Source organism: Rosa chinensis, chromosome 4, assembly GCF_002994745.2.
Source record: "Rosa chinensis cultivar Old Blush chromosome 4, RchiOBHm-V2, whole genome shotgun sequence".
NCBI lineage: Eukaryota > Viridiplantae > Streptophyta > Magnoliopsida > Rosales > Rosaceae > Rosa > Rosa chinensis.
Window position 1 is genome coordinate 65167977 of NC_037091.1, and position 19679 is coordinate 65187655.

Here is a 19679-nt window from a genome sequence, read left to right on the forward strand (position 1 = left end):
CTAAACTACGCTTTTACTGTACATCTCAGAACAGACAAAATGAATGAATAGTGAATTGGCGGTTTTGCCCTTCATCCTATAGCCTAAACCGTCCTTGCCTCTTTCTTATACAGTCCTGTAGTCATTCCTATCAATAATCAAGAACGATTGAGAGATAGAGAGAGATAAAGAAATCGGGTGTGTTTTGAGAGTTTTTTTTTGTTCTTCTGTGTATCGATCGATCATTAGGGTTGGGAAGAGGTCCGTGCGAAACTGTAACAACCCGAAATTTTAACTATATATTAGATCGTGTGATAATATTTTCTTTACTAGGTTGTGTGTGTGTGTTAGCGTGTGTGTGTTCGAGAAGTCTATTACCTATTACATGTAGACTTGCGAGGAAGCTAGTTTTACTCAATTGGTTTAAACATTTTCGGATGAGACCTTATAAACCCAATCAATGAATCTCTTATTAGTCATTGTTCGTATCCAAGTGTGAGTAAGTATTCTATTTGGGTGATTATGCAAAGTTAGGAATTATAGGTGTTGTTCAACCTGTAGACTAAGCTAGCTAGTAGCTTGAGGTGGCATCACTCAATTTATAGCTCAAGCTCTATTTATCCATCATTAAAACTTCTAGTCTACTGCTATCACATGGATATCCCCAGATTGTAGAAATAAAGCTTATTTTCTTCCTATATGTTTTTATATATAACCTTGGTCATTAAGTTATAAAGGGATAAGAGCTTTCATACCTATCTCTGCAATACTTACTGATGAAGGTTTCTATTAAGAGATAGGATTGTACAAGTATATCTATTGAATGCTTAGTGATTAAGTCATTAAGTGATAGGTATGGACAAACACATCTATACGCAGATTTTATTATAATTGTTTTACTTGATGGCCAAGAACCATACTAGTATAAATAGGAGCTATCTACCTTATTCATAGTCACTGTACAATAGAACTTAACGTGAGAGTGAGGGAGATAGAGATAACGGCCGGAGTAGAATGGAAAGAAAGAAACAAACAGGAAGGAAACTAAAGAGAGAAAGTAAAGGACGTGAGGAATAGGAGATTAGGAGCATGAAAGAAAAGAAGAAAACAAAAGAGAGAGAGAGAGAGAGAGAGAGAGAGAGAGAGAGAGAGAGAGAGAGAGAGAGAGAGAGAGAGAGAGAGAGAGATAGGATAGAGGAGATTAGAGGAAAAGAAAGAAGAAACAGAATTAGGATTGGAAGAGAAAATAGAAGAGAGAAACATGAGACGTGAGAGAGATACCTGAAGTGAAGGAAGGAGGAATTAACAAGAGTAGTTTGATTTATATTCTGAATGGGATTCAAAGGTGAATTCAATCCTATAAGCTATTCCAATTGTTATTCTTGTTATTATGTTTAGCTTAGCTCTTGTCTAAATGGGTTTAAGCTTCTGCACAATTAGTAACCTAAATGATTTTCAAACAGAATGTAAGCTTAGAAACAAATCAAGATGATTAGAGAACTGGTTCCATAAGAATGGGTGTCCTGAGTAATTCTTAGGTTGCTTTTTAGGTTAGATTTCTTGTTTTGTCTTAACAACAAGAGGTTAGAGTGATCAAAGAACCTATATGCATCAGTTTAACAACCTTAGACTGAGCAGTAACCTCAAACATTAGTTTGTAGGCATTGGAGAAAGCTAGAACAAGTTTCTGCATTATAATCATTTAGTTAACTTTGAGCAACCATATCCTTTGATCTAGACTTTCATTTTACAAACCATTTGCATGTGTTGAAAGCTTATAATGTAAGCTTGATATCTGTATAGTTTCATACAATTTCATGTAAGATTCAGTGGTTAATTTTGAGGCTAAAAACAGAGATCTGCAATCTGTTGTTTTTGACCCAGTTTTCTTTTTACTAAAAACTGTACATTTTTGCTGGGTATTTGAAGTTGATGTCTTCATGAAAGTTTCAGTAGACATCTCAAAGATCATTTTAGAATTGAAATCTCATGAAAAAGACTTTTCTAGAGTAAGTTATGATTTTTCGAAGTTGAGGATCTGCATCAGGAAATTCTGCAATTTTCATTATGTTTCTGTTTGTTCCATTTCGTTTCAATAGTTTCCTGTATTCAAACTTGTTTAGATCGACCACCAACTGAACATAGAGATTCTTCTATTTTTAACAAAACTTGTGACGCTATTTACTGAATTCATATGAGATACTTATGTCATTGTGAAATCAGTTTTCCTTCACAATAAATCTGCAAGACATTTTGGTTGGTTAGTTAGCACTTCAAATGTTAGATTTTAGGTACCATTTTCTTAAGACATAAGCTCGATATTGAAGTATGTTCCTAAGGCAGAATCATAGCTTTGTGTTTAGAATAATTTATGTGCTTATGCATAGGAAATGTGAATTGTACTTTGATATTTACTTTTTATGCAGGAACATGTATCTATACAATAGCTTGAAATCCAGGTAGGGGGATCTGGGGAACCTCTACTCAATTGTATTGTATGCATATATGTTGCCTGACATGTTTGTTATGGAATGAATGAATATTTGATGCAATTACATTGCGAAGTATATATTATTAATTGATGCATCATCCATTGAGTACATATGAAGTATAAGGGTGGCGATGGTGATATGTATAATGTTATCGATATAAGAAAGTTAAAATTTATCTTTTGCGTAGTTGAGTCCATAACCTCAGCAGGTACCAGATCTCAGGTATGCCCATTGTTAATGCGCAATTAGTATAGGATTGAAAGGGTAATTCGGGACTGGCGAAAGGGGCATGGACAAGATGACTAGCAAAAGAGGGTTAGGGGGATTGATTTTGGGTGGGGGTTAGTTCATATAGTTGAGTACTCTGAGTCACCTTCGTGGTAAAATACATGGTATGGGACATGTAGGCTCAGTTTATTCTGCTGTGTGAATTATCGGGAATAGAACATGCATTCATGCATACCATATGATGATTGTTTGGTTATCTTTTGTGTGAAGAGAAATAGCTCCCTACTGAGCCACAGGTTGAGCTCACCCCTTAACAGTCTTGCAGGTTATTAAACACAAGAACTATGAAGATTAGTGATCGAAAGCAATTAGAGTTAGTTGGAGTTTTGCTTATGTAAGATCATTATTCCGAAAGTGAGTACTCTTAGTAATCGTGAGTTGGATTTATCCTTATACCGAAATGAGAAGTCAATTCCATTATCAAAGTGTCGATTTTATTTTTCTATTCGTTTATTTTTATTTTTACTCACACCTCGGATTTCTGGAAAATATTAAAAAAAAATTTGACCCGGATTCTGGGCTTGACAGAAACCTAAGCTACACTGTTGCTGTTATGAAAATAGGCTTAAATAGGCATTCTTGTTCCGAGTAGGAGAGCTCATTATGTGTCATGTGCTGTGCACGTGTGCAGTGGGTTAATTAGTCGTTGATCAGGTTAATTTGGGTTAAGTCGTTAATTAGCTGGGTTGTTATTGTAGCCAATGGTAGGTAGCTCATCCTTGGGTTATATAAACCAGAACTCTGTACTCCTTTCATCATCTATCAATATATCAGTATTTCTTCTTGCGTTATTTTCTTCCTTGTGCAATTTCTTTCTTCGTTGGGGTTCATACCCTAACAACTGGTATCAGAGCCCACCTCATAGAGCCGCTGAGCACTGGGAATCCACCACCATACTCGTCAGCACCGATGCGTCCACCTGACCTCAATGAAGTTTGGAGGAAGAGGATCTAAGTCGCAAAAGAACAAGTGCGGAAAGGACAGCTGCGTGGCGCCATGAACTCGAGAAAACCATCGCGTCGTTCCGATCCGAGATAATCAACGAGTTGAGACAATTTCAATTAAAGCGACCAGCTCAGGTGATGGAGCCGGCCCACACAGATCGGGTCGTGACCCCTCCACCACTGGCGCAGTTCCAGCCCGCTTCCTCTGTTAGACGGCGCTCCTCCGCCGATTCACCCAAAATCCATAGCTCGCGACTCCAAATCAACTCTCCACCGCTGGCATAACCCACCACGAAGCCTCCTCCTCTGCTTGACGGCTCCATTTATACTCAGTCGAATAGTTCCCCTGCATCCTTTTGCTCGGTAAGTGGCACTAACACAAGTGTTTCTAATCCGTTCAATTGTCACAAGGATGATTGTGGTGGTATGGGTTTTGTGTTTGGTGTTAATGGTATTGATGAGAAATTAGAGACTGGGAAGAATGTCGAGAATAGGGCTGAGGTGACTAGTGGAGATGGTAGAGAGTTCAATGAGCTTGAGTGTGTCATTGCTAAGCAGGACGAGGGTGGTCTAGTTAAAGATAAGGAGCAGCTTAGCAATGGAATGCCAGAATTTCATGCCCTCCAACTGTTCGATAAAATGCCGAACTCAGAAGGGTTGTGTGATGCAAGAAGGACCGGGTTGTGTAATGCAGGAAGGGCTATTATTGCTCCTATGAGCATTCGAGACAAAGGTGGAGGACTCACTACTCATCGTGAAGTTCTTGATGCTTCTGATGAGATGGCAATATGTTCTGTCAGTGCTAAGCAGAACAACGGTGGTTTCATTGAAGGTAAGAAGCAGGTGCCAAAATTGAGTGTGGAGGCATTGATGGTATCTATGATCCCTGGCGATGTGGGAAAGCCAACTGTGAAATTAGATAAAGTTGTGGTTCGAGATGGGAGCTGTAGATGGGAAAATCCGGTTTATGAAACTGTTAAATTCGACCAGGAGCCAAGAACCGGGAAGATTAAGGAGAGACTTTATAGTTTGGTTCTTTCAACTGGATCTACTAAAGCAAGTGTTCTTGGGGAGGTTTCTGTTGATTTTGCCGAGTATTTTGAGGCTACTAAAGCTTCCTCTGTGTCTCTTTCTCTTAAGAATTCAAGTGCAGTATTGCATGTTTCGATTGAAAAGTTACAAGCAAATTCTGATCAGAGAGAGGTAGAAGGCTGTGAAGATGCCAAAGTTAAATCTCAGGATAATAGCTTGAAAAGACACTTGAGCAATAATGATGCAGATGAAAGCGTTTTAGTTTATGAGACAATCAATAAGACTACTCAAAATGTTGAGTGCAACCACACGGTCTCTATTGGATCAGACATTACATTGTCCAGTTCTGACAACAGCTCCGGACTCGATACTTCTTGAGAGCTTGTATTGCGAAACATTATCTATTGTCACGACTCTTCCAACTATCTGTCATCGCCAAATTAGCCCTCAATACCACACAGACCTAGTGTTTATGGCTCGACAAATAATGAGCAACAACAATCACAGTGGGAGTGGTCTGCAGATTCTGAACATGGAGTAAATAGTGATGGGTTTGATGATAAGCAAAACGATGTCAAGCAACTGGTTTTTGACGAGAAATTGAGCATTTTCCATTCAAGTTCATCCCAAATGCATGGTTTGGAAGCTAACCTTGAAGCAGATGTCAGCAATATCAAGCCAATGATTAAAAGTGTGCATGTTGAAGGACATGAATGTTATGATAAATCCAATAAGTCTTTACAAGTGAACTTTGATGCTAGTGATGCTAGAATAAATCAAACTACCCACTCAATTGGTCCGGATGATAATTATAAAGATGGAAACTGTGATGGGAGTGGAGAGTCTGGAAACCACAGCAGAGAGAGACTCATAGAAGAACATCTTGTGGCAAATACTCTAGTTACTGTTCAATTTGCTGATCCTTATGAAAACTAGATCTGTCCAGCAGCTAACTTACACAAAGATGATGATGCCGGTAATTTTGAGAAGATTTTTGCTATTATACCTGAAGTTAGTATTTTTTCTTGGAATGTCAATTTGATTGCAGCATGTGTCAAGTTTGGTGATACAAAAAGTGGCCATCAATTGTTTGATAACATCTTATGCTCTAATGTGAGTTCATGGAATGTCATACTCTCTGGTTACTTCCAGAATCAAGATCACATGGAGGCAAAAGCACATATTTCATAACATGCAAGATTTAGATGCTTGTTGGAACACCAAGATGGCAGGTTTTTCAATCAATTCTCAAGATAAGGAAGTTTTCACGTACAGGAACATGAGACAACATGAGATGTTTCCCACGCATTTCTCTTATGCTCCTATACTGAGTTGGTGTGTAAAGCTAGCTTCTTCATTTCAAGAGAAGCAGATTACTTCTTCACTCACATCAATAAAAATTTCATCTGCCAAAGTGTTTCTCATGGAAGCTGATGAGAAGAACCATTTACTTATAAGTCGATGGCTCATTTGTTGCTTATTACTCTGTGAGTTCATAAAGAAAGTTCTTACACTTGTTGGCAAGGGAAAACTTAGAGAAATGGCAGCAATAGTCAACTGGTTCTTGTGTGCAATTTCAGAATTTGGCATTTTGGCTACTCTAAATACGTGGTTGAAGGAGCTTGTTAAGGCAGATCAGCAGCTTTAATTTTTCGTAACTTCTGTTATTGTGTTTGTCATGGGAGGAGCATTTACAAGTTTGGAGTTGCTGCAAAATGAATGTCAGATTGATCAAGCAAATGCCAAGGCTATTGTTGCAAGTGCTATTATTCAGTTGCTTTTAAATGAAGCTACTGAATTGATTCTATCAAATGGCATGAGAGCTTGCTATTAGAGTACAAAATTTCTTGATGATCAGGTATCTTCACAAGGTTCTCATATGGGGGTCTATTCGAACTTGTTGCAAGTGAGTACATTTCTTGCTTGATGGGGCCAAGTATTCCAGGAGACATTGGTGTATATGGTTATAGACCCTCAGTTTTGATGAATATGCTTGCGAGTTGGCTATATGTTTCTTTAAGGTATTGTTTTCCTCCAGCTATCCCAATGGCTACTACTTTTCTTCTTTCTGTGGCACTAGTTATGTGTGTGACTGCTCGTGGTGTGATGAAGACTATAGAAAAAGCACACACTAATGAATTTGCTGAGAAAGCTATGTTGCTGCCATATGGAATTTATGATGTGGGAAAAGGATTTATATATGATATACTTTGCTTGCAACTCTTGCTGGACTTGGTAAGAAAAATGTTGCAGACTTGGACATGGGAGAATACAAAATCCGTGCACACTCACATGACTGTTATTAGTTCCCTTTGTTTCTCCATACTGATAATTAAAGTTGATGAAGTTCTGGAGTTCTCAAGCAGGGACAAAGAATTGATCAAGGAAAATTCTACATATGACAGTGTGACTGCAGCAAGGGTTCATCTTGATTAGTTCAAGGCATTGGTTAGAGATGTCCAGATTTTGCCTCAGAGTGTGAAACTTGAGGACAAGTTTCTGTTAAGAGGGCTGCATTGTTATGAAAATAGGCTTAAATAGGCATTCTTGTTCCGAGTAGGAGAGCTCATTATGTGTCATGTGATGTGCACGTGTGCAGTGGGTTAATTAGTCATTGATCAGGTTAATTTGGGTTAAGTCATTAATTAGCTGGGTTGTTATTGTAGCCAATGGTAGGTAGCTCATCCTTGGGTTATATAAACCAGAACTCTGTACTCCTTTCATCATCTATCAATATATCAGTATTTCTTCTTGCGTTATTTTCTTCCTTGTGCAATTTCTTTCTTCGTTGGGGTTCATACCCTAATAGTTGCGAATAGAGAGTCGTCGAACACAGGTATCGATCTTGATTGTGTGACTATTTCAACTGCATCCGTGAAGCTGCCAGATACTAACGTTGGGCTGATAACAAGTACAGAAGGTTTGGTTTACAGAGTTTGTGTGCTAGATTTGATTTAAAATTTGGGGTTTTGAATTATGGATTTGATGTGGGATTTCCGATTTTGATCGTAGACCGCTTGGGTAGGAGAAAGAAGAGGAAAGATTGAAGATTTTGGTCGACTGTCAGAGGACGGTTTGGGTTGAGGAAGGTTTTGATAGAAGAATTAATAGGTATGTGTTTGATTTGGGTTTTCTTCAGTTGTCTCGGATTGTGGTTTGAATGAGTTCTTTGTGTTTGAATTTGTATATTAACATGTAAATGATGGTGATTTGGTGAAAACACCAGATGGAACAATGATGTGAATAAAAGACAATACTAAATATTCAACCAATCCACGTAGAACGAACACAAGTTTTTGCTGACGCAGTGTAAACCTCTCCACTGAGGAAACTTCACTGCGAGACTGTTTACGTAGCCTACACGAAAAATAAATCCACTATGTGTAAAGAGAATACAATAACAAGTAGTGATATTGATCACAATCACTTTACTAGCACACAATGCTAACTTGTTTACAATTGCAGAAACTATTCTACACACATAGCCAATGCTTAGTGTATTCTCTATACTATAGATCTCCCCCTCAGTTGCTTGGATCACACACTCACTGATCTCACTGTTTACAAATATGGCTCATGATATGCATGTAGTGAGAAATCAAACTATATAAATAACTGTTGAAGTTTTGACATGAAAAACAGTATGTGAAGGCTAAGCAACACACAACGAAAACTAATTATTTTAGAGTCAAAAACCTGCTACAGAAAACTGTTTCGAAACCTTTTATAGAGGAGCAAGACTCCCCCTCAATCAAATCTCCTATTGTATCACTGAATAAGATATACATGTAAAGGTTTTAAAACAGTAAATAATTTTCCTTATTTTCGTGCATATCCAATCTTGCAAGATGAAAACACCTTAATGAAGATAAGCATATCAGATCATTTATCCGATATGCAAATCATGTAAAATGATATGTATGAGTCCTACCTTAAATGCAAGATCAGTGAGGCGATCTTCCTTGATTTTTGCTGTAATATCTGATTCTCCAATCGTCTTCTTGTTCCTTTGGATTTCCTAAATTGCAGGAGAAGTATTCTCCTATTATTCTGTAATCTTTGATCTCCCAGTGGTGATAGGAAAGTGTGTGTTGAATGGTATTGGCCCAAATACTTACAATCTCCCCCTTTGGGCATTCCCATTCAACACATGATGTTTTTCTTGCTTGAACCCCTGCATCATAGATCATTACAGATAATAAAGGAGAACAAAGAGTGGCTTCTTGGATCAAGGAATCAGTTTCCATCCTTTTCCGAATCCAAGTAGCCAGAAGTGAATATCACAAAATATGATAAACTAAAAAGCATCCTAGTTAGTTTGTGCTTATGCACTTACACCCCAAAAGCAAAAATAGACATTGTCCAACAGAGTTTAAAAAAGATAGAAAAAACAAAAAGTTCAAAGTAAAAAGAAATCACTTCTCCCCCTTTGAAGGGGAATGCCCTTCGACTTCCTCCATAAGCTTGATGACATGGTCGTGAAATTCCTCGCTATCCATCGAGGTCGAGCTCTCCGCAGGGGCGACTGCTGCCGGAACAGCGGTGGAGGGACCGGGAGCGTCAAACCCGGGAGGGTGGCGCTGCAGGTTCCGGATTTCCTTGGTGAGGTTGGTTACGGCATGATGAGTACGAACCAGAAGAGAGTGCATGTCGTCCATGTCAGTAGTAAGACAGGCAAGCCGCCAGTCAGTCACCAGGATGGAGTCACGAAGGCTATCCAGGGAAACAGGAGGAGGAGGAACAGCAGAGGGGGCACCAGAAGGAGAGGGACGACGAAGAGGGCTCCGGCTGCGTTCACGGTGCATGCCGGGATGAAGGATGCCGGCTCGGGCAGCGGCCTGACGACCCTCATCAGGAGGAGGAAGACGCCGGTGTCCGCCAAGGCGAGTGGTGATCTTTGTGCGAACCATGATGAGTTAACCTGCACACTGAGACAAACAAGAATAACATCCGAGAGACAGAAGAGACTAGATATATAGAGCCGGTAGGGTTTGGGAAAACCAAAAGATACACCGATTGGGATAGCGTCACAAAAAGGAGAGGAGTTATGACAATTGATTTCTCCTAGATACACGCATGCAGGTTTCGTCTCCTTCTTAATTTAGGCGTAACCAATAAGAGAAGTAAGTGCAATTAAGTCAGAATGCAAAGAGACAACTAGAAGCACAAAATCAGCGAACGTATCACACAATCTATTCTTGAGCTAAGTATTAAGGTAATGAATGCAGTGGTCATATCGAATAGAGAGATTAAAGCAGAGTGGAAACACAAGGAGCATGAATCAATTAATGAACATAACATATTTTCATGTAGAGACCATGATGTATTCCATCAACAAATATGATGTGTACTCATGATTAATCATGACCTAGTGTACGCATAGATCAAGCTCATGAGCAGTACATGGGGCGTGAAACATGTTCAGTGAAGGAGAGAAGAAGTGAAGAGGATAAACGGCACACATAGATCAAGCTCAGGAGAACTCCGAGAGGGAGTGGGACACATTGTTCCCAGATACCTATGATTTGAGGCATAGACTTCTTTATGGTGTAAACAAGAACTCATGTAGCAAGACTCGTCTTAGCAACTCCCAGACCAGATGATCTTAGGGTACTGAGCATAGCAAGGATGCTCCAAGAAGAGAGTCTCGAGTGGTTGTTTGAAGTTTCATATTAGACATACACAGTGCACGGACCAACTCGTTTCTTGCAAACCTTGGAAAGTTCACCACAACCAAGATCTGATTACTTTGAGTGATAGGATACAGATAATCATTCTCGTTTCTTACAAATCCTTGAAAGTTCACCACAACAAGGACCTGATTACTTTGAGAGTAGAAAATTAGCCATCTGAGCATATTAAACGTTTTGCCTCTTCAAATATTCTCCCATGAAAATGAACACGAAACTTGCCACCACATAAAGTAATTTTTGAATGACACAGTAATGCGACGTGAGTCAATGACTAATCATGATTACAGAAGCATTAGTCCAGAATAAGGCATGGTCAGAGAATTTACATAGTTGAAAACATATGCAGTTCACGAGTGATGGTGGTCCAAGTGTACTAAGAACATTAATCTCTCAATCAACATTGGACAGACATTCTAGTACCTTACTGCTTAGAACATATTCCAAGGGCATTTCTCAACATTTCAAACCTAGCAGTGTCAAGAGGTTTAGTGAATAGATCAGCAAGTTGACTCTCAGTGGGCATAAAGCTTAATTCAAGAATGTTTTGCTCAACCAAATCCCTAATGAAATGATATCGAAGATCAATGTGTTTTGTTCGAGAATGTTGAACAGGATTCTTTGTGATGTTAATGGCACTTGTATTATCACAGAAGATAGACAACTTACCTTGAGAAATACCATAGTCATGAAGCATTTGTTTCATCCACAGCAGTTGTGTGCAACAGCTCCCAGCAGCAACATATTCAGCTTCTGCAGTGGATAAGGAAATGCAATTTTGTTTCTTGCTATGCCAAGCTACAAGATTGTTGCCAATAAAGAAACAGCCTCCAGAAGTGCTTTTCCTATCCTTTAGGTTGCCTCCCCAGTCAGCATCAGAGTACCCTGCGATCTCCACGTTAGTATCGAATGTATAGAAAATACCACAGGTGACTGTACCTGAAATGTATCGAATGATTCTTTTGACAGCTTCTAAGTGGGATTCTTTGGGATTTGCTTGAAAGCGAGCACATACTCCCACACTGTAGGAAATATCAGGTCGACTGGCAGTAAGATACAGTAAACTTCCAATCATGCTACGAAAGAGTGTCGGATCAACGGATTTCCCTTCCTGGTCTTCATGCAGCTTAGTAGTGGTACTCATGGGATTGCTCACTGTCTTCTTAGATTCGAGACCAAATTTCTTGATCAAATTCTCAGCGTATTTGGTTTGAGATAGAAACAGTCCTGTATTCATCTGTCTTACTTGCAATCTAAGAAAGAAGGTTAGTTCACCACACATACTCATTTCAAGTTCACTTTCCATGACGGATTGAAATTCTTTGACAAGGTATTTGGATGTGGAACCAAAAACAATATCGTCAACATACACTTGAGCAATGATAATATCATTTTTAGTTCGTTTGACAAACAATGTTTTGTCAATGGAGCCTCTGGTATTCCCTTTTTCCACAAGATGTGTAGAAAGCCGTTCATACCAGGCTCTGGGAGCCTGCTTCAGACCATACAGGGCTTTCTTGAGTCGGTAGACATGATCTAAGTTATGTGGATCTTTGAAACCCGGAGGTTGTTCTACATAAACTTCTTCCTGAAGGATCCCATTCAAAAAGGCAGTTTTGACATCCATTTGAAATAAGGTGAACTTGAGATGACATGCTATAGAGAGAAGTAAACGAACTGATTCTAGTCTAGCTACAAGAGCAAAGGTCTCGTCAAAGTCAAGACCTTCAACCTGAGAATATCCCTGAGCAACTAGTCTGGCTTTGTTTCTAATCACATTCCCTTTTTCATCACTTTTGTTTCTGAAAATCCATTTGGTTCCTATGATATTGCAATTTCTAGGTCGAGGTACTAAATACCACACATCATTCCTAGTAAACTGATTTAGCTCATCCTGCATAGCATTAATCCAGTTATCATCCAACAAGGCTTCCTTAATGTTCTTTGGTTCAATAATGGACACAAAACCAAAGTGAGAGATAATATTCATGCTTAGCAGATTTTTGGTAACAAAACATAGGAACACATTCTCTTGACTTACCTCGGAGGGGTTTACCTGTGCTGTAGCTTTTCTCCTGGTGGTTGTTCCATCTGTTAGATTTCCGATGATATCTTGAGTGGAGTGGTCCTTTTGAACTTGCTTGAACCCTCTCCTTGGATTTGGAGCTGGTTCGAAAATGCTTTCAGAGATTTCTTCTCCTTCTTCTGCAGTTGGATGTTCTGTGTTCTGAGGTTGTGTAACAGAATAGGGAGACGGATCAGCAAATGATTCTTCCTGTTTCATACATTGATCATCAATAGAGACATTAATAGATTCCATAATAATTCGAGTTCTTTTATTGTAAACTCGATAAGCTCTACTGTTCGGAGAATATCCCAAGAACACACCATCATCACTTCTAGCATCAAATTTATCGAGGTGTTCTCTATCTCGTAAAATGTAGCAAGGACTTCCAAAAATATGAAAGTACCCCACATTTGGTTTCTTACCTTTCCATAGCTCATATGCTGTTTGTTCAGTACCTGGTCTGAGAAGGACTCTATTCATTGTATAGCACGCAGTGCTGACAGCCTCAGCCCAAAAATTTGTGCTGAGACTTGCAGCATGTAGCATTACTCGAGCCATGTCTAACAATACCCTGTTTTTCCTTTCCACAATACCATTTTGCTGTGGAGTGATTGGAGCTGAGAATTCATGTGACACACCAAGCTCATGAAAATAGTTAGAAAATGCAGAGTTTTTAAATTCAGTACCATTATCTGATCTTACTCTCACTATACTGGTATTAGATGAGTTCTTCTCAACAATCAATTTTTGACTCAAGTGTCTAAAAGACTCAAACGTTTCAGTCTTGTCTTTTAAGAAGCTTACCCAAGTGTATCTTGAGAAATCATCTACAACTACTAGTATATAACTCTTACCTCCAATACTCTCAGATTGAGTAGGTCCCATGAGGTCCATGTGTAACAGCTCCAATACTGTTGAGGTTGTTGTAGAATTTATCACTCTGTGAGGTGCCTTTGTTTGTTTTCCGATTTTACATTCTCCACATATCTTTTCAGTTTTGCCCCTTAAATTTGGCAAGCCTCTGACACATTGCTTGGAAGATAATTTCAGCAAGTCCTGATAGTTAACATGTCCCATCTTCCTGTGCCAAAGTTCAAAGGTCTCCTCTGTAGATTTTACAGACAAACAAGACTGCACGCTAGAAGATTCATTAGCTTGAATATGATAACAGTTATCAGTGGATCTCTTACCTCCCATGATACCTTCTCCTTTCTGATTTAAGACCAAACATCTTTGTTTGTTAAACCACACGTCTTCATAGTCATCAGCCAAGTGACTGACGCTAATCAGGTTTGCAGTTAAGCCTTCAACGAATAAGACATTTTTAAGATTAGGTATACCTGCAGTGTTTACTGTGCCTTGAGCCAGAATATTTGCCTTCCTTCCATCTCCAAACGTGACTGATCCAGTTGTGTTTTCATCCTCAAAGGATGTGAACCAAGATTTGTCTCCAGTCATGTGTCTGGAGCAACCACTGTCAACATACCAGAAATCTCGTCGCTTGTCAGCTAATGCAGTCAAGGCTACCAAACAAGTTGCCTCAATGTGAGAGCCTTGTTGAGCTTTGCTTGCACATGCGAAAAGACATGTATCATTAGTTTCATAAGAACTAAGATAATTGCTTTCATTTTTCTTGGTCCAGATCTTTTTCCTTTTTTCAGTTTGAAAGTCCTTCTTAGAAACAATTTCAGCTAGTCTGTTAATGAGTTCTTTTTGTTCTTTAAGCTCAAACTGTAGGGATTCAATCGTACATTTTTCTTGAGAGAACTGTGAGTTTGAAAGTCTTTCATTACACCTAGGTCTGATATGGCCTATCTTACCACAGTGATGACAAATAGGAACAAAAGTTCTAGAGTGTGCGTACCTGTTTTGACCAGTGGGGAAATCTTGGTCAATTTTTACCTGACAGTTTGGAATTGGCTTGCCTTCCTTCACAATCTTGACATGATCATTAGTGGAGACTTCTTCTTTTTCTCCAGAATGTCTTGATGCTCTTACAAATTTGGTACTTTTGGAATTCTCTCCAATGTATCCTAAACCACAAGTGTCATGGGGAGCTTTTCCAGATCCGAGCAATTTTGACATAGAGTTGGAGCTGACATCAAACTTGGTGAATCTTTCTTGAGTCAATCTCAATTCATCTTGAAGAGACTCATTTTTAGCCGACAATTCCAGGTTTAATGCTTGTTGTCCTTTAACATCCAGTTCTAGTAATTTGATCCTGTTGAGGCACTCATTTTTTTCAATCTTCCATGCCAACAGCTCTTGGTCGTCTAGTAGATCACTCATAGGTTTGCTTTTCTCTAATTTCCATGCAGAGTGCGAAGATTCCAATAGACGCTCCACCTTTGCTTTTTCGGTTCTCAGAGATTCAACTTCTTTTTCCAAATTCAGGTTTCTAAGCAGAGTAACCTTTGAGGCTTTGTAGAGTTGTCTGCAGCGGACATTTGTTTCATCATCAGAGAAGGCCTCGTCACTGTCTGAATCAGGTAGAAGTGATGATACAAGAGCCAGATTTTCAACTTCTTGAGATTCATCATCACTCCAAGTTGAGAGAAGAGACTTGTTGTTGTTGTTTCCATGCTTCCTGTTTCCACAGTCAGTAGAGATATGACCATAGCCACCACATTCATAACATTTCGGCTTTCCTGAGAGGTTTCCCTTGAAGCTTCCTTTTCCACTCCTGCTGTTGTAATCACCGCTACTGCTGCTTCCTCCATAAGAGTTTTTCCTAGGAGCATTTGGATTTCTAGTGGAGTTCTTGCTTTTGAGAAATTTTTTGAATTCCTTCGTTAGTAGAGCGAGATCCATTGTTTCTTCTTCTTCTTCTGCTCCTTTTACGGCTTTGAAGGCAACTCCCTTGTTTTTCTTTTTAGGTTTTAACCTCATCTCATAGGTTTTGAGATTGCCGATGAGCTCATCAAGTGGATATTCATCAATGTCAAAAGAATCCTCTATACTAGTGACTTTTGAGTGAAACTTTTCTGGCAAGGCTCTGAGGATTTTTTTGACAATCTTATCTTCATCGAAAGGTGCTCCCAGACTCCGACACTGACCGGAAATTTTAAGAATTCTACCATGGAAGTCATCAATGGTTTCATCATCTCCCATAGTCATAGTTTCAAATTCAAAGATCAGTGCTTGTAATTTCTGTGCACGTACCTTTTTATTTCCTTCATATGTAGTCTGTAGAAGGTCCCATGCCTGCTTGGCAGTATCACAGTGACTTATCCTTAGTTTTTCCCGTTCAGATAGGGCAGTGAAAATGCTGTTCTTGGCCTTGAAATCTGCTTGCAGATCACGAACTTCTTCCTTAGTCCAGTCCTTCCTTGGTTTGGGATTTGTAGTGGAAGAGCTTTCTCCTTTTGCTTTTACCAAAGGTATAGTCCAGCCATTTTCGACAATATTCCACACATGTTCATCTTGAGCATAGAGATATAATTTCATGTATATCTTCCACTGAGTATATTTTTCACATCCACCATCGAACCATGGAGGACTATTTATAGATCCACCAGCAGCCCTATCACGTGAGTGTTCCATCTTTCCTGGGATCACTAGACAGTTCTAGAACCCGCTCTGATGCCAATTGAAAACACCAGATGGAACAATGATGTGAATAAAAGACAATACTAAATATTCAACCAATCCACGTAGAACGAACACAAGTTTTTGCTGACGCAGTGTAAACCTCTCCACTGAGGAAACTTCACTGCGAGGCTGTTTACGTAGCCTACACGAAAAATAAATCCACTATGTGTAAAGAGAATACAATAACAAGTAGTGATATTGATCACAATCACTTTACTAGCACACAATGCTAACTTGTTTACAATTGCAGAAACTATTCTACACACATAGCCAATGCTTAGTGTATTCTCTATACTATAGATCTCCCCCTCAGTTGCTTGGATCACACACTCACTGATCTCACTGTTTACAAATATGGCTCATGATATGCATGTAGTGAGAAATCAAACTATATAAATAACTGTTGAAGTTTTGACATGAAAAACAGTATGTGAAGGCTAAGCAACACACAACGAAAACTAATTATTTTAGAGTCAAAAAACCTGCTACAGAAAACTGTTTCGAAACCTTTTATAGAGGAGCAAGACTCCCCCTCAATCAAATCTCCTATTGTATCACTGAATAAGATATACATGTAAAGGTTTTAAAACAGTAAATAATTTTCCTTATTTTCGTGCATATCCAATCTTGCAAGATGAAAACACCTTAATGAAGATAAGCATATCAGATCATTTATCCGATATGCAAATCATGTAAAATGATATGTATGAGTCCTACCTTAAACGCAAGATCAGTGAGGCGATCTTCCTTGATTTTCGCTGTAATATCTGATTCTGCAATCGTCTTCTTGTTCCTTTGGATTTCCTAAATTGCAGGAGAAGTATTCTCCTATTATTCTGTAATCTTTGATCTCCCAGTGGTGATAGGAAAGTGTGTGTTGAACGGTATTGGCCCAAATACTTACATTTGGGTTTAAGTTTTGGTTTGGATGGAGATGGGATCAGTTTTAGCCTTTGATAAAGCTGGATAGAGATTGGGTTTTTGTTTCATTTGAGCTAATGCCTTTTTTCCTTTTGGGATTTCGTTGTTTTCACAATACAGAGGAAGACAGAAGGCGAAACAAAGAAGAGAGAGAGAGAGAGGAGAACGGGAAAGAAGGAAAAGAAGAAGAAGTGAGACGCAGAAGTCAGATTAGTTTTTTGTCATTTGCAGTCTCTGTAAAGGTTCAGGGAGGAAAGGACAAATCAATTTACGTTTGTTTTGGAGAAGGTACACACTGATATTTTGATTTATAACATTCATCAGAACAAAACTTCAAATGAAAAGCTTTGTTATTGGGTGAAGTTTTTCAATTTCTGTTGCAAAGTAATAACTTATATATTGGATTTTTAAACTGTTGTTAGTCATTTCATGATATTAATATCTATTTTGCTTTCCAAGCTTAACAATGCCCTTTTTAAATGGTTTTGTTCGGTATTTTTCTCCGTTTCATTTTGATTAGGTTTGTCTACCTATATAAAGTTTTAAATTTACTGCTTTTATAGGTGTGAACTGTGTTGTTTTTCTAATCGAGTTTATGGCATCTGCAACTATGGTAACTGTTGTTGTAAAGTTTTAATTGTTCCTATTTTATTTTACAGATTTTGGGAACAGTGTGCTGTCGGATAGTACGTCAACGATCGTGAAAGGTTGGTGGGATTTCGGTTTGGTACCAACACACTCTAAACTGATTTTCTTGAATTGGTTTTTTTTTCTCCCAGTTTTCTAGCTATTATAATCGGTGTTGTTTCTTTTTGTTTTGTATCCAGAGCTTTGCATTTTTAGTGGTTCGAGTTTATGACTGGAAGATTGGGTTGACAACAAATAGAATAGGTGTGTTATTTGATTGTATTTATTTTTGTTTAATTGATTAGCTGAAAATTGTATTTGTTGTGATTGGGCTCTAGCGTCAGACTTCAAATAGAACAACTCTAGTTGGTGAATTGGTTGCGTATCAGCATTTTTACTTTCTTCCTTTTGAAAAGGAAGCAGAAATATGAACTATCACAGAAAGATTTTTGTATGAATTGTTCATTTAATTAGTACTTTTTAATTCAATTTTCAGACTATCAACTCAACCACGATCGAGAAACAAAGAGATTGGGTGTGTTTCTCGCAGTTCTGGAAAAGAAAAGATAAGAGGAGAAATTTAATCCCAAGGTTTGAGAGCTTTTGTTATCTGGGTTTTGTTCTTCTTTTGTTAAAGTTTAATTTTTTTCTCTGTTTTTTTTTTTTTTGTGAGAAGTTTGTTGGATACTTGAATCACTGTGGTTGATGATTTATATTCATTTGAGTCATTATGTTTGATTGTTTGATATCCGAGTTCTCAAAGTTTATGCATTTGATTGATCATGGGTAGTTTGGCAAATTGCTTCTCTGTACCATTTGGTTCACACAACAGCTCTCTCTCTCTCTCTCTAGCTTCTGGTCTACTGTACCTGTGATTATAAATCCAATTTCGGTCAAGTTAGTGTTTAAAGATTTTCATCGAGTGTTAGAGCTTGGGACAAGATGGTTCAGTTTTCGATTCCTCTTTGTTTTGATAGTCAGTCAAGTAGATAAATTACTCTTTTTCAGGGGGCAAGATTGCATTATACTTGGACATGGTCTATGTAGTAAATATTTCCAGTTTATAGTCAAATTGGATCCTTATTTTCCATGAAAGATCCAAGTGATCTTCATTGTTTATAGGCTTGGGAAGTTGTAGACACTCTGTTGGTTGCTATTTGTCCTAAACCAATTACATTTCTGATTTAATAAATGAACTTAATGTGCTTTTACTGGTGGATATAGGGCTGGTTGGATATCTCTAGGAGGTACGCTTGGGTTCGCTTTGGAAGAGGTGTGTGCCGAGATTGTGATCAAGTTTAGGAGACGGGCTTTGGGAGCAAAAGAGGTATGTGTTTTGTTGCTTTTTTTTTTTTTTTTTACATACACAAGGTTTATGTGACAATTCACGATGATTAACCAAAGAACAAAAAACTAAACTTTCAATCTAAACTATTCTGTTTCTATGACTAACTATTGTTACCAATTCTTGAAATGTTTTACAGGACTGCATACATGGCTCCATGCACTCTAAACAAAAAAGGTCAGTTAAATGCTTGATAGGAGCATAAATGCGACGAATATAGTGTGAAATCCCTTACACTTTTCTTAGCTATTTCCTTTAAAAAGTCAGTTTTAACTTTATTTTCTTTTTAGGTAGTTCGTGAAGTGATTCAAGAGAAATAAGAGCTGAAAGGGAGCAACGAAGCCATGAAACATGAAGTACTGATGCAGAGGACCAAGTTTGATCAACCATTTGGCCAGAAATTACAAGGAAAGTCCACGGAATTCATTGTGCAAAACAGTTGCTGCAAAGCAGAAAACTGCAGTTTCAGAATCAGCTTTCTGGGAACGGTTTTGAGGAGAAATTATTGCATCATTCCAGCTTCACATTTGAAGAAAGGACCAGCGATCCTTGAATACATGATGTTATACTTCAACTACAGCCAAAGAACAGGTCAAAATCATCAACGAGGCAGTAGGAAATCAAAGTCGAAGTATGCTTCCCGATAAGGCAGAAACTGTCAGCTTTTCACGAAGCTTTTTGGGAGATCTTTTCCGGCGATTT

General features: G+C 38.5%; 1 protein-coding gene across 1 annotated transcript; it reads left to right on the forward strand.

The window, feature by feature from the left end:
• The first annotated feature begins 6781 nt into the window (after positions 1-6781).
• Positions 6782-19026, forward strand: LOC112199780. Its single transcript, XM_040518836.1, has 7 exons — positions 6782-6970; positions 7761-7840; positions 17124-17293; positions 17665-17732; positions 18129-18223; positions 18857-18879; positions 19004-19026. Exons 1-7 carry the CDS (start codon positions 6782-6784, stop codon positions 19024-19026), a joined length of 648 nt encoding a protein of 215 aa, XP_040374770.1.
• Positions 19027-19679: the final 653 nt, after the last annotated feature.